The 22,386-nt window shown below is 40.7% G+C and overlaps 1 protein-coding gene and 1 long non-coding RNA gene across 2 annotated transcripts in view; one reads left to right on the forward strand and one right to left on the reverse strand.

Moving 5' to 3' along the window:
* Positions 1-22,386, forward strand: part of LOC127967965 (spermatogenesis-associated protein 16-like) — a 50,062-nt gene that overhangs the window by 22,973 nt on the left and 4,703 nt on the right. Inside the window, exons 4-9 of the mRNA XM_052568731.1 lie at positions 638-722; positions 8,728-8,875; positions 11,686-11,835; positions 13,399-13,511; positions 16,884-17,048; positions 19,467-19,550. Coding sequence (XP_052424691.1) covers positions 638-722; positions 8,728-8,875; positions 11,686-11,835; positions 13,399-13,511; positions 16,884-17,048; positions 19,467-19,550 — 745 coding nt within the window. The remainder of the gene's footprint in view (positions 1-637; positions 723-8,727; positions 8,876-11,685; positions 11,836-13,398; positions 13,512-16,883; positions 17,049-19,466; positions 19,551-22,386) is intronic.
* Positions 9,924-10,959, reverse strand: LOC127968021 (uncharacterized). Its single transcript, XR_008155877.1, has 3 exons — positions 10,558-10,959; positions 10,239-10,299; positions 9,924-10,165 (listed from the first exon to the last, which is right to left on the reverse strand). It is a non-coding gene; the product is annotated as an uncharacterized LOC127968021 (long non-coding RNA).

Below are 22,386 nucleotides of genomic sequence, written 5' to 3' on the forward strand. Positions count from 1 at the left end.
ATAATTTGTATGCATTAACAGAATTTGATATTAAATGTATATTGTGACAAACTATGTAGAATATTCTCGTTTAGAACATTTGTCATAGAAATAATGTATTTTGTTTAACTTAATGGATACTTTACTAACTTGTTATACAGTATGCACTGTATTCTTCCTTCTGTTTTTTAATAAAATGATCTGAAACTATATGCAAAGATGAATATTTCATCTAATCTCATTGTCACATGACCCTCGCAAATTGAAGGTAATTACATGCATATGGCTTCTACTCATCATATCGGAGATAAATGTGGTTATTTGGCCTTGTTATATAAAGATTTGTCACCACAGGTCTATTTTACACTTTCACATCTCCCAAGTTTGATGATGTGATGCATACACATGAATATTATTAGCACAATGCTGTCACGTTGAGAAAGAATACATGCAACAGAGAGAAATTTGTGCCGGTGACCACATGAGTCAGCCTGAAGCAAGCGCTTTGACTGTATCGAGAGACACCGCATGGCGTGTGCATGTGTGTCTGTCGAGTGAATTCCCTTATTGAGTATGTGCCATGTATGCAACTAGATGATGTAACATCTTGATTGAAAGTTATCTGATACTGTCCACCTGTTTCTGTCCTTGTCATTAGGGCCGCCATGATTGCTGACTACATTTACTGGCTGTCAGGAGGCAACAACCGGCACATAAGCAAGCTCATCAAACTGTATTGGCAGGTGAGGACGGATGGGCTGCACAGCGCCCAATCAAAAGCTCAATGAATGATTATTGCTTAAAAGAGTGCCGACTGCTGTAGATCTATGCGTATCAATCACAAAACATTCATGTGTAAAACATCAGCGCCTTTGACCTGAAGGAACACTGTTTAGTTTGGTAGTTCAGTGTTGTGTAACGCTCCTCTGATACTGGCTTCACACTCATTATTCCTAGTTTATCCTTTCAGTTAAATCTGCGATGTGTATTCACTCTATAAAAAAATTCCAAGATGGTGGAAACATTCATACTAATATAAGTGCTCTTAGCCCAGGCTACCTCTCTCATCCGAACTCAAGGGAAAAGCACTTTTTTCTCATTTACAGCATATAAAATTAATGCATTTTGACCTCATTAAAGTGGGTTGTATCTGCAACGTCTCATAATTTGCATTTGCTTGAAGTGACTTGAGTGTAGGATAACTCTCAGTGTACATCAAGCCCACTGCTTTTTCATTTATGTATTTTTTTCTATCCATTTTCATCCTACATGGACTGCAGTTCAACTCATGTGTTTATTTTGATGGCCCACAGTAAGGGTGAGCTTTTTCATCTTCTCCAACCTGCCCTGAGAATTTTTTTTTTCCTACTGAAAGGTTTTCGTATACAATAGTAACGCATGCACCACTGCTGCCACAGAAATATTCTGTTTTGACCCATCTGAATGAAGAGAAGAGCATCTTTTTGTATATATTTGTGTCCTCTGGGGAAGAATAAAGTGTAATGATACACAGCAACACTTTTATCAGTGTTCCCTATGTAGAAAAGGGCAACATCCTGCAGATGTTAGTGCTGTAAATTCAAAAGAGAAAGACTAAATAAGATGTACCTTAAGTGAAAGGTGTCTTATCTTCGCTTTCGTCAGTGGTGTTTCATGGTCAGACAGAATAAATCGTTTCACAGAACTCAAACAGATCACCATGGGTTCAAGACTCAGGTTATTTATAGTTTACTTTTATAAATGATGCTTTCAAATTTTGCCATTAAACATTTTTTTGTCAGTATTGTTAATATTTATATTTTAGTGTTAGCCCTAAATTGCCTACAAATCCGTTCTGACTGTCTGATACACACTTGGTATAAAAAGTCAGCCTAATTTATCTATGTTGATAAATGCTAGGTGTTTGTTCACCTGTTGATGGTCACTTCCTGTCTTGGTTAGAATAACTAAAACTATTAAAAACGTGATTTTTTTTTTTTAAATATTGGGACATTTTAAACTTAAAATAAACTATACAAAAATTTGAAAAAAGCTGGCAACTAATTGAAGTGCTAAAGTGACTACAACCGACGTAACAACACATAACATAAGTAAGGGAAAATGTACATCCAGCCGGCTGTTCTCTCAGAATAAACCCCGACAATGTGATCAGGATCCCGACGTGAAGCTGCTTGACACGAGGAAATAATTAGACGCAAAATATTGATTTGAGTTGAAATATTTGAACGCAAAGCTTCCGTGAAGACTGCAGTTGCGAGCAAGCGGCAAATTCAAACTAGACGCACATTTAAGGGAAACGCTCCAGTCAAACTACTTATTACGCAACATTTCACCACAAAAATAATCAAGGCAATAAAAGAATTAAAACGAAAATGTTTTAAAACCTTACCAATTTGTTAGTTCTCTTATAATCCACTTCAGCGTACAAAACAGTCGTAGCAAAATGGCAGCAAATGCGTTTGAATGAAACGAGAGTTGAGTACGCGGTACCAGGATGACGTAATTAAATAATTGTTCACCATTTTGAATCGAGTTTTAATATTTTATTAGCTAAAAAAATGCAAAGCTTCCACCAAGAAAAAATTGTTCAAGTAAGAGTACAGCGCCGACTGCTGTTACCCGGATGAGCCTGTGTTATAATTTTTTTAACAGTTGCTATCTAGGGATAACATACCTCGGAATGTGTGACGGCTGGTGAAAAGACAGTCCGGAAACAAATGCGAGTTAACAGGATTTAATGAGATGATGAGAATGATACAAAGACACACAAAGACGATGAGGCGATAACACTCCAGGGAGACGGTGGAAGGTGAGAAATCCAGCTGGTAGTGGAGTGTAGGTGTGTAGTCCGGGTCTTGACGGCGTGAGGCAGCAGGAGAGAGTGGCACAGGAACTGCGGGGAACAGAGCCGAAGGTAAGTGTCCGTGGCTGAGTGATCGTGCAGAGAGTGGATGAGGTTCTAGGGAAAACACAGACATCCAAAACGCAAACTAACACAGAAGCCAGACGGGGGTAACACAACGACATGAAACAACGATTTCACAAACACAAGACGTGAGACAAGCCATTATATAGGAGATGAGTAATGAGTGGCAGCTGTTGCTGATACAATTAACGGAGACGCCCACAACTAATCAGTGCAGACGCAGAACACACAGAATTCACCACAAAGTGTAAACAACCCGAGATCACGGTTTACCAACCATGACAGTACCCCCCCCCCCCCCCCCCTCTAAGAACTCCTCCTGGAGTTCCCAGAAGGGCCTACCTGCTGATTGAATTCATCAATAAGGGAGTGATCCAATATGTCCCTAGCAGGTACCCAACTCCTCTCCTCCGGACCGTAACCTTCCCAGTCCACCAGATACTGGAATCCTCGTCCCCTCCGTCTCGAGTCCAGAATACGATTAACCGAATATGCTGGTTCCCCTTCTACGAGACGCGGCGGCGGGGGAACCGGAGTAGGCGGATTAATACGTGCATAAAACACGGGTTTAATTTTGGACACATGAAAGGCGGGGTGTATCCTCTTGTACACAGGAGGTAGTTTGAGGCGGACTGTCACCGGACTAATGATCTTGGTGATAGTGAACGGGCCGATAAATTTGGGAGCTAATTTGTTCGAAACGGATCGCAATGGAATGTTACTGGTAGAAAGCCACACTTTTTGACCCTCGACGTAGACGGGAGGCTTTGACCGGTGGCGATCGGCCTTGGCCTTAGTGCGCTCCCTCACCCGGAGCAGAGTCTCACGGGCTCTGGTCCAGGTGCGGTGGCACCTCTGGACAAACGCGTGAGTGGAGGGGACCGCGGCTTCAGACTCCAGACTGGGAAAAGCTGGTGGCTGGTACCCTACACTACACTGGAACGGATAGAGGCCCTTAGCTGACACTGGCAACGAATTGTGGGCGTACTCCACCATAGAGAGTTGTTGACTCCAGGAAGAAGGATTCTTGGAGACCAAACATCTCAACGTCCTCTCTAAATCTTGGTTGGCTCGCTCAGACTGTCCGTTGCTTTGGGGATGATAACCCGACGACAAGCTAACTGACGCTCCTAATAACTTGCAAAATTCCTTCCAAAATTTGGATATAAACTGGGGTCCCCTGTCTGAGACCACGTCTACCAGGAGGCCATGGAGCCGAAAGACGTGATCTAAAACAGTAACCGCTGTCTCCTTGGCTGTCGGTAATTTGGGCAAGGGAATGAAATGTGCCGCCTTCGAGAACCGGTCCACTACAGTCAAAACGACTGTCATGCCATTAGAGGGCGGGGGGGCGGTAACAAAATCTAGAGCGATATGTGACCAGGGTCTCGAAGGGACAGACAGCGGTTGAAGGAGCCCATCAGGAGGTCGGTTAGATGACTTACCACTGGCACAAACGGAGCAAGCCAAAACAAAATCGCGGACGTCGCGAGCCATACGTGGCCACCAGAATCATTGTCTAACCAACCCATTAGTTCTACTTATCCCTGGATGACAAGCCATGTTGGAACAATGGCCCCACCGGACAACTTCGGACCTTAACTCCTCCGGCACAAATAAGCGGTTCGGTGGGCAACCGGACGGAGGCGTTACCCCTTCTAAGGCCGTCTTGACCTTCGACTCGACCTCCCATACGAGTGCTGAGACAACTAATCTCTCAGGCAAAATACACTCAGGAGTAACGGGACGGGCGGAGGGATCAAAAAGACGTGACAAAGAATCGGGTTTAACGTTCTTGGAACCCAGGCGGTACGATAGGGTAAAATCAAAACGACCGAAAAAAAGTGCCCACCGAGCCTGCCTGGAATTGAGTCTTTTAGCAGTTCTAATGTATTCTAAATTCTTATGATCGGTCCAAACAATAAAGGGAACACCTGAACCCTCTAACCAGTGGCGCCACTCCTCCAACGCTAATTTGACCGCCAACAACTCTCTATTGCCAATGTCATAATTACGTTCGGCAGGAGATAATCGATGAGAGAAAAACGCGCAAGGGTGGACCTTATCGTCTGAAGCAGCACGTTGGGACAACACTGCTCCTACCCCCACCTCTGATGCGTCGACCTCCACCACAAACTGCCGTGTGGGATCAGGGGCGACAAGGATGGGAGCCGAAACAAAGCGGCTCTTTAGGTTAGAAAACACAGTTTCAGCTGCGTCAGACCACCTGAACGGAGTACTGGGGGAGGTCAAGGCTGTCAGAGGTGAGGCTAGTTGGCTGTAATTACGAATAAAACGCTGATAGAAATTGGCGAACCCCAGAAACCGCTGTAGGGCCTTACGGGAATCTGGAGATGGCCAATCTATCACAGCCTTTACCTTGTCAGGGTCCATTCGTATTCCCTCAGACGACACGATAAACCCTAGGAAGGGAACCGACTGTGCATGGAATACGCACTTCTCCGCCTTGACAAAAAGCCCATTCTCTAGTAACCTCTGGAGCACTCGTCTGACATGTTGGACATGTTCCTGGAGAGATGAAGAAAAAATCAGTATGTCATCCAGGTAAACATATATAAACTGATCTACCATATCTCTCAACACGTCATTCACGAGTGCTTGGAAAACCCCGGGCGAGTTGGAGAGCCCGAACGGCATAACCAAATATTCAAAGTGCCCTCTAGGGGTATTAAAGGCAGTTTTCCATTCATCCCCCTTCCTGATGCGGACCAAATGATAAGCGTTACGTAAATCCAATTTTGTGAATACCGATGCTCCCTGCAACCTCTCGAAAGCTGAAGACATGAGTGGTAATGGATTCTTAATAGTAATGTTGTTCAGCTCCCGGTAATCAATACAAGGTCGCAGAGAACCATCCTTCTTACCCACAAAAAAGAACCCCGCCCCCGCTGGAGATGAGGAAGGACGGATGAACCCAGAGTCTAGGGAATCAGAAATGTATTTCTCCATGGCCTCCCTCTCAGGAATAGAAAGAGAGTATAACTTGCCTTTAGGCGGAGATTTACCTGACACTAAGTCTATGGCACAGTCATAGGGACGATGCGGAGGAAGAGAAGCAGCCCGGGACTTACTGAACACTTCCTTCAGGTCCAGATACTCTACGGGCACGTTTGGCAACGCCATGGTCTCCTTCTGAAAGACAGACACAGGAACAACAGGACGGGCAGAAACCAAACAAGACTCATGACAACTTTCACTCCACAATGTGATAGTGTTCGAACCCCATTCCACTGGGGGATTATGTTTGGACAACCAGGGGTGACCTAAAACAATGGGAGCAACAGGGGAGTCCATGAGAAAAAAGGATATGGTTTCTTGATGATTGCCGGATGTGATGAGTGTGATGGGTTCAGTATGGTGGGTGACGGGAGGCAGTTCCTGGCCGTTGAGTGCGGTGACATGGATGGGGAGAGACACAGGAAGGACAGGAATGTTCAGGTGATGTGCAAGTGAAGAATCCATAAAGTTACCTTCGGCTCCGGAGTCCAGAAGGGCGTGACTCTCGTGATGTTGATTTCTCCACCGCAGTTTCACCGGAAGGAGGGTCGATGATGTAGGTGAGGACTTCTCAGCGGAGATCCCACCCGATAGTAGCCTCAGGTTTACTACCGGGCTGGGTCCTTTAACCGGGCATGAGTAGATGTTATGGTCAGAGTCTCCACAGTATAAACATAGTCCTTGGGACCTCCGCCGTTCCCTCTCCCTCCGGGACAGCCGAGTTCGACCCACCTGCATGGGCTCGTGATCGTCGACAGAGCCGACCGTGTTCTCTCGACTCAAGCGCCCCCTACCAGGAGAGAATGGAGGTCTGGAAGGACTGTGTTGGCGGCCCAGGCGATTAAACCTGGCCTCCACCCGCAACGCCAGGTCGATGAGTTCGTTGAGGGTAGGGGGCAGCTCGAGGAGGTAGATCTCCTGCTGCACACGGTCGGATAACCCATGCAGGAATCTATCCCACTGTGCCGCCTCTTTCCACTGGCACGCGGCCGCCAGGGTACGGAACTCGATGGAATATTCTGTGACCGATGAATGTCCTTGACGGAGTTCCGAGAGGCGATGGGCGGCCTCCCTGCCGGTCGCGGCCCGGTCGAAAACTCTCTTCATCTCGTCAGAAAGGAGGTGGAACGAGGCACAGCACGGATGTTGATTCTTCCACACCGCCGTTCCCCATAAGGCAGCCTTGCCCGATAAGAGTGTGAGCATGAATGCTACCTTGGATTCTTCGGTGGCGAAAGTGCGGGGCTGTAGGGCAAAATGCATAGAGCACTTGTTAAGGAATGTACTGCAATAAGTTGGCTCACCAGCGTAACTCTCCGGCGCCGGAAGTTGCGGCTCAGGCCGGAAGTGGTCCTGGGGAATCCCCGGGGGAACGGTCGGCGCAGGCGGGGCGATGGGCGCAGTGGGAGACGTGAGCTGATGGATCTGCTGGGTGAGCTTGGACACCTGTGCCACCAGCGCTTGGACAGCGCCTCCGGTGTTCGAGATGCTCTCCTGCTGCTGATCCATTCTCTTGACGCTATGGTGCAGGAAATCGGTGAAGGTGTTGGTGCTCGCTGCTTCCATGTTGGTTGAGATCGTTCTGTGAAGGGTGGTGAAAAGACAGTCCGGAAACAAATGCGAGTTAACAGGATTTAATGAGATGATGAGAATGATACAAAGACACACAAAGACGATGAGGCGATAACACTCCAGGGAGACGGTGGAAGGTGAGAAATCCAGCTGGTAGTGGAGTGTAGGTGAGTAGTCCGGGTCTTGACGGCGTGAGGCAGCAGGAGAGAGTGGCACAGGAACTGCGGGGAACAGAGCCGAAGGTAAGTGTCCGTGGCTGAGTGATCGTGCGGAGAGTGGATGAGGTTCTAGGGAAAACATAGACATCCAAAACGCAAACTAACACAGAAGCCAGACGGGGGTAACACAACAACATGAAACAACGATCTCACAAACACAAGACGTGAGACAAGCCATTATATAGGAGATGAGTAATGAGTGGCAGCTGTTGCTGATACAATTAACGGAGACGCCCACAACTAATCAGTGCAGACGCAGAACACACAGAATTCACCACAAAGTGTAAACAACCCGAGATCACGGTTTACCAACCGTGACAGAATGTCGCGATTGACCAATCAGAATCAAGTATTCCACAAAGCCGTGTAATAACATAACATAACATAACATAACAGTTAGTTAAATGTAAATATAAATATTTAAAAACAAATAAAATTGACAAAAGTATAAATCACTAAAACTCTTTAAAAAGTTAAATATTATTAAACAATACAAAAGCATATATATAATATTAAAATAAAAATTGACAAGACTGTATGGGCCTATATACACACATACAGTACACACACGTACATGCACACACACACACACACACATAAGTACAATAGGCACAAATACAGTCTTGTTAAGTTTTTTTTTTGTGTTCTGCTTATTATAGTAATATGTTATTATTTTAGTCATATTATATTCTGACAGGAGGTGGCTGATTACCTCAAACAGTCACACACCAAAGGCTTGAATAAGAAATAAATCATAACTCCGAATAAGATCTGACACAGCCCTGATTTAATCATGCCTATGTTTTAAAAGTATAATTATATTTTACTTTGAAATGATCAAAACCACATGCCATCTAATAGAAGTGCCAGAGAAAAAATATAAAAGCTAAATTATAATCGGTAAATATAATAATAAAATCACATTGTGCATTTCAGTAACTCTTAAGTATTTATGACCTAATTACATGTAAATGAACAATAAAACAAATCTCTTTCTGTTTCCCTTCCACACAGGGGCTCCTGGAGGCAGCGCTTACAATGGAGAAGACTTTCTCATTCGTGTTCACTCCCTGGTCTGGAGAATCATCCTCGAACGTCACAGAGAAAATTGAGGAGGCCTTCCGGAAGCTTCATCCAGCCTTCACAGACTACATCTTTACTGGTATGAGGAAATCAAGACACTCCACATTAACCATCTGCTTATTTAAAAGTGAGAAAAGTGAAAGACCTCCCACAATGAAGCACTCAAGAAGCTTTCAGGTTCACAGGCATTAGATTGTGTCTGACTAATAGTTACAGCTTTGTTTAAGGCAGGTGTTGCCCTAGCAACAGGTCGTGAATTAGTGTAGCTTGTGTCGTGCAGAGATGTAAGGTAGCTCTCTTTGTTGTTCAAACACTGAGGACTGTGCTGCTCACATAGGCAGGTCAAGAGCACACCTTCATGTTTCAATTAGCCTGCTCTGTTTTTACACACCCCCACTATGCACAAATATATAATCCAGCACTCAGCTTGTATATGTTATCGAAATCCTAACGTTAGACCTGAATTACTTCAAATTACACACTTTGCAGCAATTTACCCAACCATTTACACAGTGCTACTCAATGCATGATTATACAGTACCTGTGAGTGATTGTATGTGTGTTTGGTGAGATGAGTTGCTCATTTCATTTGTAAGTTAATGTAGCCTTACAGAGACTGTCAGCAGAGGTCATTGCATTGAAAGGCATGTAAAGCGCATGTGTGAAGGGAATTGGTCAAAAGGTGTATGGGACGGTCAGAATTATAATTGTAGTTTTCAAACGAATTACTGAGTTTGTTTCAGAATGAATCAGTTTATTTGAATGAAAAGGTTGAATGAGTGATTCAATGATTCACACATTAAGTTTTTGTTTCAGTAATTCACCCCTAAACACAGTTGCCTGTTTTGTTCCTAAATGAAGTATATTTGAGAAAATCTTTGGAGTAAATGATGTATGAGCTAATTCATAAAGTTGCTCACGTTTTTGAATGAATCAGTTGAATTAATGACTCAGACAGCAATACAATAGACAATAAGATGCAGGAGATTTCTATTTAATACAACCAAAGAGAAGGTCATGGGTATTAAATAACCATAATCTCAGATTATGCATTTATTCTGGACTAATTAATTGTGAAAGAACAGCTATTTGAAGGCTTTTTTTCTTTCAAAGCAATGCTCAAAAGATACAAACTAGTGACGCAAATGTAATGCTTTCCCTTGCTCGGATCAAACGATTCAAAGACGCCTCACGGAGACAGTGGAAAAAAACATGCCTAAGAGCATTGCACTTTATTGAAAGTTAAAACGTAGATTCACCATGAAAATTTCGGAACATCCTAACACAGCAGGGTGTCTGTCCCCAGGACACAATCTTGTGATGCATTCACACCGCAGCACACACACTCTTCAGAACTGTCCACGAAAACCTGGATATGATGAAAGCTGTATATTGTAAGAAATAGCCCAGTTAAAAAGAAAATTCTGTCATCATTTACTCACCATCATTTCTTTTGAAGCCGCTGATTTCTTTCTTCCATAGACCACAAAATGAGATGTTAACCTGGTTGTTCATGTTAAAAATGGTGCAAACAATGAAAGTTAAGGGTTAGTAGGGAATGTAAAGCTAAAAAAAAAGCTTGCTATATTAAAAGAGAAGCAGTGTGATCATACTTGAAAAATGTCTCTTTTTGAAATACATGTATGAAAGAAAGGGCATAAAGGATTGAAACAACATGAGAGTAAGTGTCAGTTTTATTTTAAGGCTATAATGCTGAGTCGTTTTCTGAAATATAGTCAAAAGACAACTGTAAAGACAAACCTTTTCAGCAGAGATGATGATGCAATCTGTTTTATACAGCACAAATTTCATGGAGTAGTCCTCCCCTGCTGTGCTCTATGTCTACATTCTCATTCCTCAGGGATGTTGTTTTTTTTTTTTTTTTACCATGTATCTTCTCTTTTTTAACAAATTAAATTAGCATAATGTTCAGCGTTGTGGAGAAATAATCTGCCATGACATAAATGTGTGACACTGAAAGACACGTTGAATTTAAATGTAGGACCCTAGAGGAGAACAGTCACTCATCACAGGGTAGTCAACATCCGTGTCACTTCAGCACTCTGCATAACCGGCTCTGAAAAAAAGAGTTGCCGTCCTTGTCTTTGACTATGTACCGCCTTCAGCCATCTGTTGATGCAATCTCTTTGAAAGAAATGTACAGATTGCATCAAAATAGAAGATAATGTGTCTTTTAGCATCGCATCAACTAAATCAAATTAACACTGATTTAATCTCTGTATATGTGATCTATTACAGTGCTGTTGATATGTGGCCACCCAATGCAGTATCAAAACTGTTCAATGTACAAATGTAAACAAACGTTAAACATAGCATTTATCATATTTCCATCAACTGCATAAGCCTGACATGGAAAACTAGACTTTTACATTTTCTAAAAAAAAAAAAAAAAAGTGATTGGTGCTTCCCATGCAAAAACACCATCACTGAGATGTTAAAGTGTTGTAGGTGGTTGCCAAACATTGTTATGTTGTTGCTAACATGTTCTGAGTGGCTTTTAATGCGTTGCTCCCCAGTTTCTAGGGTGTTCCAAGTGGTTTCTGAGCAGGGTTGTGAAACATTTAGAATTGATTTAGCTGCTTTTCAAACTGTCCACACCCCACAGGAAGCTGATTTGGAATGACACACACACACACACAAAAATGTATCGAACTATATTTGAATAAAATAAAAATAAACAGGTGAAGCACTGTAGTAAATTAACTTCAACATATATCTGTCTATTACATATGTATCTAGAGCCAGACAGATACCCAGACATGTGACATGTAGAACGATGGATTGAACAATACTCAAACAGAGACAGACGAATAATTGCCTGTTTAAGATGATTCAAAAAAATTGTGGCCGTTCTTCATCTCTGTCTAGACCCGCGTGGAGGTCATTTGTTGCCCCAGACAACAGACTGGAGTCAGCCTTCATCCACAAAGAGTTACTTCCTCACCCTTGGCTTCAGAACGAGAAATGATGGAGACTTCCTACATAAACTTCTCCACAGGAGGTGTCCCACATTCACAGGTTGGTGTGGGCTCTATACTGGGGGGAAGGGAGCTTATAATCTGCACCCACAGAACACAAACGGAAGATTTTAGCACTGCATGTTCATGGTGTTGAGATGAAGGCTCTCAGAGTATGCTGAACAGGAAATGGGGTAATCACAATACGCATTTGACATCACACATTCACCTGCAGGGTGAAATCGTTAGGAGCTCTCAGAGTGTACTCTCTTGTGAAAGAACATGAACAAGTATGCGCAAACCTCAGGCAAGCTAAATGGATCACAAAGCTTGCGGCGTCGAATACGCAGTGCAAATAGACCTCTCAATCCTCACAACCATTACAATGACAAAGATGTTTTAATACAATCCCTGAGGGATCTTTTCTATTCCAGTCACACTTTTTTACCACAATGACTTTGTTAGGTCAACAAAAAAATGAATTATCTAGTAGTGAGTGAAAATTAGTCCAATTGAAATCGAGGGCTAACGCTGTGTCATATGTTAAATGTACAAATTTACCAACTGACCTCCAAGGTCGCACAATCATTGTCTTTCAAGAATGAGATATTGCTATTAACTCAGCTCTTTTCTGTTCTGTTTAAGCAGACAAGAGATTACAGGGGCCAATCAATGAATTGACATCAGTGGCATAAAAATTCTCAGTTAACCTTGGTTCGTGCGAAGCTGGAGAGGCAAATATGACATGGATGTCAGATATACTGCCGTTAGCCAGCCTGCACCATAGAGCAGGAGAGGTCGGCAGAGCTCAGGCTGTACTTGTGAATGATCTCTATTAAAGAGGAAGAAAATCTATGGCATTTGTGTAATGTCTCAATGGTTCAGCCAATGTATGGGTCATTATATTAATCAATCATCTTCAAGATGCGGTTCGAACTTATGTAAAGGTTGCATGATCCATTTTCGATTTTCAACTCGTCATAATATTATGTACAGTGCACCGAGGTTGTTCTGTATGCTGCAAATGTGCATTGCATAGACAGTAAGATAACACAAACCCGTATGCCCTGAAATCGCTGCAATGGGGGGCTGTAGGGGAGATTTTTGTGGCTAAAGGCCCCAGGATTCAGTCCCACCTTTTCCCCCACTAGCGATACTCTCTACTATCATGCATAATATTGTAATTAGTTGATGAAAATTCACATTTTCTCAATGGGTGGTTGTGTGTTCAGCATTATGGCAACTAAACTCTTGAACTCACTCCCTCTGAGCCTTCATAAAACCTCCACCGCCTCCAATTCTTCTCTCATTATTACTTGCCAAACTAATTGTTTTTGATTTTTGTTTTTGTACCTTATTAAACAATTTCCAGCTTTGGAAAAGAAAAAAAAAGGTGAAAAAAAAACAAAAAAAAAACTCTAAACTAAACTACAGGTATATCTATCTATCTATCTGTCTATCCATCCATCCATGAATCGATCCATTGTTCTATCCATTGTTGTCTTTCTGTCTAATGTTCTATCTGTCTATCAGTGTGTTTGTCCCCTACTGTAAATGATAAAATAAGCAATTTGTAAGACTTACTGAACATGTACACACTGTTGGTCTGACTTTTTTTTCACAGGGCAGAGATCTCCATTCACTCCTCCCAGCTATAGAGACCTAGAAATGATGTTTGAGATGCAAGGAAAGAAGATCCTGCCAGTTCTGGATTTCATTAAGTGCACCAAGCTAAGTGTGGGTATATGTTCTTGTGAATTGTGTGATGCTTAATGAATGTCCAACAGTATGTTTCGAAGTATTATATGCTATTAGTTACAGTTTTTCTTAGTTGCTTTGGTGCATTTCTCATATCAGAAATGAAATGATCAAAACTACTTGTTCAACCTCCACATCATCTAGTCAACTTGTGCACATCAAAAAATTAGTTTTTCATTCTTTTGAACAAGTTGCGAGTGCTTTGGTAAAGCTGTACCTTTGAAATGGATATATGGCATAAATAAGCCTCCTTTGTGAACAATGACACAAGGACTTTTCATTCTAATGGCACTGACATGTTAATTGACATAAATACTATTAAGAGATAAACTAAAGATTTTGATTAAGTTACAGGCTTTTGCATGTAATCCATTGTGTGGTGCTGTTTGTACGAATTGTTTTGAGAAATGCACATACTTCTTTGCAAATATTAAGGAGGATTCGAGAAATGCACCAAAGCGACTGAGGAAAAACTGTAAAGAGATGAAAATGAAAATTCTATCATCGTTTAGTCACCTTAATGTCATTCCAAAAATAGTCAGTCTGATCATTTAGAAAAGTTCAGTCATCCACACAATTTAATATATTATTCATGTCTACAGCACGAACTGTGCAAAAAGAGTTACATTCCGAAGGTTAACATATTGGCTTAGGACTTTGTTCAAATCACTTATGGACAATAGTGCTAGTGATGCTTCCTGTAGCCAACACTCCTAATTATATACACTTGCTAGGCCATCAGTGTCTAACAAGCCCTCACTGTCAGTACCCCTGGCACATCCCACTAATAATTGCAATCTTTCTCCAATCTCACAATGGACTACGGGAGACACAAACATGCCCCCAGATGAAGTTTTCATTTCATTTGGAGGTTAAACTCTCAGGGCGTTTATTTCAGAGGACAGTGATTGAATTAGAGCAGCAACGGCAAATGTTTGATTGGCCCAGACACGACGCTAAATTACATTAGTCAGTTATTCTCCAGCCGAGCACAGCCATCAGCTCTCGATTAAAACACAGAGTTGATTTCTTCTCCACTATGATGAAATCTGTGGCAACACATTCATTCTCAGAATGAAGAACTCAACCTGTCAAGCAGTGCAGCTGATTTCAGTACTGGAGCTGCACACACCCTCCTTTGCTGAGTCACAGAATCATACAAACATATTAATTATTAAGTACTGTACATAAATATTAAATTATCCCTAGGCATTTTAGAATGGATTTCACATATCAACGTTTCCAAAATGACAGCTCCACTGCATCCATGTCCAAACATAAAGAATATGTGTTCATAAAATATTAGAAAATTAACTCTATTTAAATATATATATATATATATATATATATATATATATATATATAAAAAAAATAGATAAAGATTTTTTTATAAATCAGTTACTGTATTTTTACATTAACAGAGTTATTTCTAAATTTAAATATACATTGGCTAAAACCATTACATATATACAGCATATCCATTACTTATTTTTTTTACAACAATATAAATATTAAATATTATAGCTAATAAAAACATTAAATAAAATTTATATTATTTTTTAAAAACAATTAAAAGAAAAAACTATTTAGAATTTTTTTTATTTTATTTACGAAAAAAACAAAAAAACAAAGACACTGTTCTTGCTTTCCTTTTTCTCTAACCATCTCACTGTCTCCCTTGCTTGGCTTATGGAAAGTAAACAGTGCAGCGTGATGAAAAAATGCCCAAAAGCACAGAGACAGTACTGGTGAAAAATGATGCATGCTGGGAGATGTGTGTTGGTAATAAAAATGACCATAAAGTGGATGAATGTCACTGGAGAGTAACTGAGCTCACACAAAATAAAAGGAGTCTAGAAAGGCATAGAGTGGAGCATCATTTAGACAAGCGACCTCGACAGGCCAAAAACGGTCCACAGGGGAAAGCGGTTGAGATTCGACCTTGGGAAGGGGGGTGGAGTTAAGCGTACTACAAAATAGCTGAAGAATAGCAGTTTTTCAACTTGACTTCTAACATTTTGTAGCCTTTTGTCAAATTTCAGCATCAGAAGAATGTGTGTAACACAAAGATGCCAAAAGGTATTTGACAAAATGAATCATCAGGGAACATAGCGTTGCTTTTGTAGCACTGCAGCGGCGTGTGCGAAACGGCTCTGAGGGACTCTTTGGCACTGGGAGCTGTCAGTTTTAAACAAAAACGCCGTATGCTGACACTTTTTAAAAGTGTTTGTTCTTCTTCCTTGTATTGTTACTCTCTGTGGAAAAGGTCAGCGTCCCTTTTTCAATTTATAATGACTTAATTTACATACAGCGCAGTTCAGGGCATCTAGGAAACATAACAGAAATACACGTGTACACACACCATCGAATAACAACACATTCAGTTGCTACAAACACTCCTGTGACATTATCTGTGGTGGATTCATGTAGAAGTCAAAGCTGCCAATGGCATTTGTTGAGAGTTGCGTTGAAGCCCTAACTCGAAAAGTGTGTGTTGCCTTGCTATTGTTTGAGCAACTACTGTATGTATTTTCGCAAGGATTGGTGGACTTGTTCGGTTTCACGTTCTCTGTGAAAAAATTAATAATAAAAAATTATTTACTATTTATTAAAAATTATTGAATATGCATTTGTAGGCATTCCCTTTCAGACTTAAAATTTATGGGAGGCGAGTGTAAAAACACATCATGCTATGCGATTTACTAACGTTTGCACTCGTCAAATTTCTGCTATTTAACTGGCAGATAAAAAGTAAAAGTGAGTGAAGTGATATACAGCCGAGTATGGTGATCCATACTCAGAATTCGTGCTCTGCATTTAACCGATCCGAAGTGCACACACACACACCATGAACACACACGCGGAGCACTGGGCAGACATTTATGCTGCGGCGCCCGGGGAGCAGCTGGGGTTCAGTGCCTTGCTCAAGGGCACCTCAGTCATGGTACTGCCAGACCAGACTTGAACACACAACATTAGGGTTAGGAGTCAAACTCTTTAACCCCTAGGCCACAACTTCCCCAAATGGCTGTCTTAAAGCAGGCAGGAATTTGCGCTGCTCTTGATAGATTGCACTGGTCATTATGGAAATGATCTGGCTTCATCTGTGTTCTTTAATGTGCACATTGTTAGTTAATCACACGCAGAAATTTCCCCTCCCATCTGCGCTTTTATGGAATTGTGCTCTAACGCTAATTAAACTGAGATGCTGCCAGACTGAGACGGTCTGCTCAAACAAGCAGACTGCAATTCCATTTAGTGCCACTAGTGGCACAGAGAATTATAGAATGTCCCTTTATATCAACATTTATATGCAGTGTATAAATGAACATGTGTTTGATGTGTGTCTAGGTGGGATTTTCCCAAGGATCTGGACTCATAGAGCGTCTGCAATATGCTAGTGTCCTAGGACAACTGAATAGGTTCAGAGAACATATGCATGTACTGCAGTACACACTGGCTGAGCTGGCGGTCGCACCCTACCTGCAGGACATCAGTCCTTCTGATTCAGAGCTGGTGAGGCCGTTACTTATCTTCTTCTCCGCTCACTTTATTAAATAATGTTTCTCTTCCATGGAATACAAAGGGAGAGATGAAAAACGTACATGATTCTACTTTCATAGAAGCTCCGTCAATGAAAAACAAGAATCATAAAGGATCTTAAAAGTGGTTAGTTTGCATTCAGTATGCACTTGTACAGTATGTGTATGTCACATCTTCAATGTATAATTCTTTTAAAATAAATAAAGCAGCATAGGCGTTCTGCTATTAATAACTCCTTTTGTTTTCCATGAAAGAAAAAGTGATCAGAGTTTCATGTGTTTGTGTATTCTCATGGCAGAAAGTCCTGTAGCACATTTCTGGATGCAGATTTCCACTTTTCTCTTGTGCTTTTTAATGTCATTTGATGAAAGAAAAAAGTTACATGGAAACAAAGCTATTCTCCTCATCTCCAACTTCAAACGAATGTTCCTCCAAAAGGCATTTAAAATATGCAGATAAAGCGCTGCACAGGGCCAAGCTTCCTCTCCGAGTACAGGTGGAGGACGCAAGCAGCTGGAATGAGACGGGGTGGTGATCCCTGGAGTCTACTCTGCAGGCACTGAAAAATACAAGAATGAAACGTAATCAAAGGATTACAAACATTATCTATCAGTTTCCAATCAGTCTGAAGTGGGAATTTAGTCTAAATACACATTTACATAGAGATAATTCCTTTATTTTCTTTTTTTGCGGTTTAAGATTTCCCCTCGCAGTAAAAAGGCTGAGCTACTTATGCAGATCTGTTGATGGCACTGGGCCATCCTAAACACACTTAACACTGATCTGAGAGCATTTTGGATGGTAACAGCTCTCACTGAGCTCTAAACAATCTATCTATATAGACCATCTTTCTTCATTGGCACACACTAAGAAAAGTCTGTAAAATATGCCAATATGTAGGCTACTGTTAATATAAATATTTTTTTCATTTTGGTTTTCCACAGGTGTTTTACCTGTATTTTGAATTATTAGGTAAAAATTATTTCATTTGTTTTATTAATCTTAAGTTGAGTGATCCCAATAGTTTTTGCCATATTTTTTTTTTCTCTTTCACAATTACATATTAAAAATGGGCTGCATACTTATGAGATAAATATCTATTTTAAAAAGAAATTAAAGATCTGTTTTTGTGGGGCTATAAGAAAATCACTAAGATCAAGCAATAGACCTCATTGGTCTTACTTTGAGAGAGTGTTGATGCAATCAAGTAACATCACACCAAGAGCAGAACCAGGCCAGCTTATTTTAATAAAGGCCTGAATTATGCACGGCAATAAAACAGCTCAGCTGTGAATATTTATGAGACTGAAAGAGAAACTAGCACTGACAAAGAAGACAACTGCTTTTGTGCGTGCAGATATAGAAGTGACAGAAATGAAGAGAGAAAATGAGCGAGAAAAAAGAAAGAATAGAAGAAGGAGGTGGCATAAATCTCATTCTGGCATAAAGTGCTGAAGCACCATAATTGCCTCTTTACTAGATTAGCGCTCCACACTGGTGAGATTAGCCCAGATCAATAGAGTCTGATGTATGCGAGATTGCGACCAAATCTGCCATGAATGGAGAGCCACGGGGCGTTCAATTAGCGTGATGTTTGCATGGGCACCATATAACACCTCGCAGAATCATACTGACAAATTACAAAGACCTAAATGAGTACTTAAATAGAAATCTACAATAGAGAAGCACACATCTCTGTTCATTGACAGAAGCTCTATAAATAAGATGAAAGTATATACTGTAGCTTTTTTTTGTCATCTTGGTGAATACGGATTAAGGGCCACATGCTGCTTCTGGAAATGTTATGTACTTACATTCATGAACAGAAATAAGAGTGTAGAGAGCGGTTATGTGAAAAAAGTGCTGTGACTAGACTCTCTATATACTGTATAGCACACAAAGGCAGTATACCCTTTGCTGCTCTATATATATATATACTTAAACAGCACTTAGTAAAAGCAGGTGACCAACCACTTCCATCCAGTTTGAATCACATGTGCCAAGTTCCTATTAATCGTCACTCCAACCCTAATCAAATTTAATCCAGTTACATAGTGTCTCTTTCACTCTCTAGCTTCCCCTTCCTTCTCTCTCAGCGTGCAGCATGTACATTCCCATCTGTTTTGCCCTGTGATGGACGAGGGTTGTTCCTCAATTTGTCCACATTGTTTCCATTTCTAACCACCAGCCTTGTAAAAACCCAAGACCACCCCCTCCCTCTCTCCACCATCCAAAGGGGAACAAGAAGAAAGTCCTCATTATATGAGGGATGACTTATAAAAATCAGCTGCCAACAAATGATTTTTTAATTAGCTTTGAAGGTGCAGTGTTTTGAAAAGTTATGGCGTTTGTGTGAACTGAGCTGTGATAATCTTTATCTGCTCCTGGCAGCTGCTGGCTCTAATGGCAGACACCATGGACACCCTTGAAGGCAAGCGGCCTGATCAGGAACGTGTGTGGAATGCAATGCAAAAGGTAAATAGACAGCAAAAGGGAAAAGGACAATGATGGCGTGTGTAGATGGGGCACAAATGCCACTCAGTGCCCACACACACCATTGTTCCATACACTCCTCAGAATTCAGAAAAGACATTTGATACACTAAATCATAAGGGGTAAAATTCATTTTCCGAGGTGGTCTTCAGGGGCTGCAGAGACTTCTTGGCAGAACTGTAATTTTTATTATGGCAAACCAAGTCACGAGAATTTCTAAATGAAACTTTTAGTGTGGGCAGTTCTTTAATACTAATTGTTCTTTAAATGTTTTTCCCCTGTTAATTAGTCTAGTTTGAGTTCTTCAAATTGCAACTGAGAGAAGGAAATTGAGCCAGGACCCTGGCAAGAACAGAATTAAGCCCCAGAATCATGATTCATATTTTATAAAACACACTGAGTCTTTGAAATGTTGTTGTGAAGCACAATGGAAACTATTGGCAGTGTTTGCTAGCCTGTTTACCACCTTGTGCCTCAATTAATTCAATCTACCTCCCACCCTTGTGGAAGCCTGACCAGAATGGAGACTTTCAACGGGAAGTTTGAGGAAACTTTGAAGGCTAAAGAGTATTATATATATATATATATATATATATATATATATATATATATATATATATATATATATATATATATATATATATATATATATATATATATATATATATATATTTCAAGTCAGTTTCTCTCAGGTGTTTGTATGCGTGTTGAAATCTGTAGTTATTGAGTGGAATCTGTAGGTTTAAATAAATGCTAGTGTTTACATTAGCTGCTTGTTTGTGAATTTAGCTGGTTCCCTGTGGTTAAATGTTAAAAACATGATTAAATGTTGCCAATGTTGCCTTGGCTGAACAAAAAGATATAAAAAATACCAGATTCGAGCCATGAATCAAGAGCACTGATTATGGTGATTCAAAACTACCCAGTGCTGTTATTGTGATCTAAAACGGATAAAAATTACTTTGGGTAAGTGAAATAAGCTGAAATAAAGAAAGATATAAATATTTAATGAACATTTTTTAAAAAGTGCTAAAATTACTAAAACAAAAAACTGAAATAACTAAAAATTAAAGGTAAATAGAAACTTTAAAGGGGTCATAGGATGCTACATGTACTTTTCCTTTAAGTAGTTTGAATTGAAATGTGTTTTGGCAGTGTGTGTACACAACCACCCTATAATCCACTCAGTGTTTTTTGTTGTTGTTGTTGTTTTATCTATTAAAATCTGTACCCCTTTATCAAATCCGCCATTGTTTCTTCTGCCAGAGCAAATGTAGACAAGATTGTCTCTGAAGCGATTGAGGTGTTTTGTTGTTGGATGTAATAATGAACGTAGTAGTCGTCAGTTACTCCCAAAATGTGAGCTGCTGAAGCTGCAGTGGATTACATTTGTTTCTGAAGTGAATGCGCCCTCGATCTACCTAAATGCGTCTATTTGGCACCGATCATTTGAGATCCATCTTTACCAACAGAAGAAGTGAGTATAAGGTTTTTTTAAAGGGGGGGGGTGAAATGCTATTTCATGCATACTGAGTTTTTTACACTGTTAAAGAGTTGGATTCCCATGCTAAACATGGACAAAGTTTCAAAAATTAAGTTGTACGTTTGAAGGAGTATTTCTGTTCCAAAAATACTCCTTCCGGTTTGTCACAAGTTTCGGAAAGTTTTTTTCGAGTATGGCTCTGTGTGACGTTAGATGGAGCAGAATTTCCTTATATGGATCCTAAGGGCACTTCTGCCGGAAGAGCACGTGCTCCCGTATAGCAGAGCACAAAGAGCACAGACATTCACTGATGAATGTCGCGAAATGTCACAAAAGAAGTGTGTTTTTGGTTGCCAGGGCAAGACAAACCTGCACAGATTACCCCCCCCCCCCCCCCCCCAAAAAAAAAGAAAACCAGCATTAAGGGACAAGTGGACGGAGTTTATTTTTACGGAGCATCAACGGAGTTGTGCAAGTGTTTGTGTTTGTTCCCCTGTATTTCAAAGAAGCTTGTTTTACAAACAAGGCCCAGTTTGACGCCGGATTTGCACATCGTTTATTTCTTAAGGATGATGCAATCCCATCGAAAAAGGGTCACGATCGTGTGTTGGAACCGCATGCGGTGAGTAAAACTGCTTTCCTCACGGTAAAGTCACAGCTTCCAAGCGCTCTCAACGCAAAAGCCTACTGGCGCTCGTGATTCTTTAGCTCCGCCCACACGTCACGCCTCCAGCCGGTCGTGTTTTTCCGGGAAAAATTGGTACAGACTATCTTTCTCTTAGGAATATAATAAAGCTAAAGACTTTTTGGAGATATGAAGGATGCAGTACTACTTTATAGGTACTCAAGATTTACAGGATACTGAGTGAAAACGAGCATTTCACTCCCCCTTAAAAGAATCTTTACAAATTGCCTTTCCTAATAATGTGCTAATTAACAATTCAAGATGAATGTGGCTAAAGTAAACAGTCTTTCTAAGAGTTGCTCGGAAGAGAGGGGCGGGGTCAGCAGAGCTCATTAACATTTAAAGGAAAATGGTTCCTTTTTAACAAAAATTTTAACAAAATTATGTTATGGACTTTTCAGTAAGAACCTAAAGAATCATATCAACTTTTAAAATGGGCATCCGATGACCCCATCTAAAAGAAATGACAGAGGGCCTAAAATTACTGAAACTTCAACTAAAAACAAACTAATATACAACAAATCTAAATGTATAATAAACAACTCTTAAATTTGTAAATACATTTTGTAAAAATTATATGAATACTACTAGTACCGTATTTTTTGGGCTATAAGTCGCACTTGATTATAAGTCGCATCAGTCCAAAAATA

This window comes from Carassius gibelio, chromosome B11 (assembly GCF_023724105.1).
Source record: "Carassius gibelio isolate Cgi1373 ecotype wild population from Czech Republic chromosome B11, carGib1.2-hapl.c, whole genome shotgun sequence".
In the NCBI taxonomy this organism is placed as follows: domain Eukaryota; kingdom Metazoa; phylum Chordata; class Actinopteri; order Cypriniformes; family Cyprinidae; genus Carassius; species Carassius gibelio.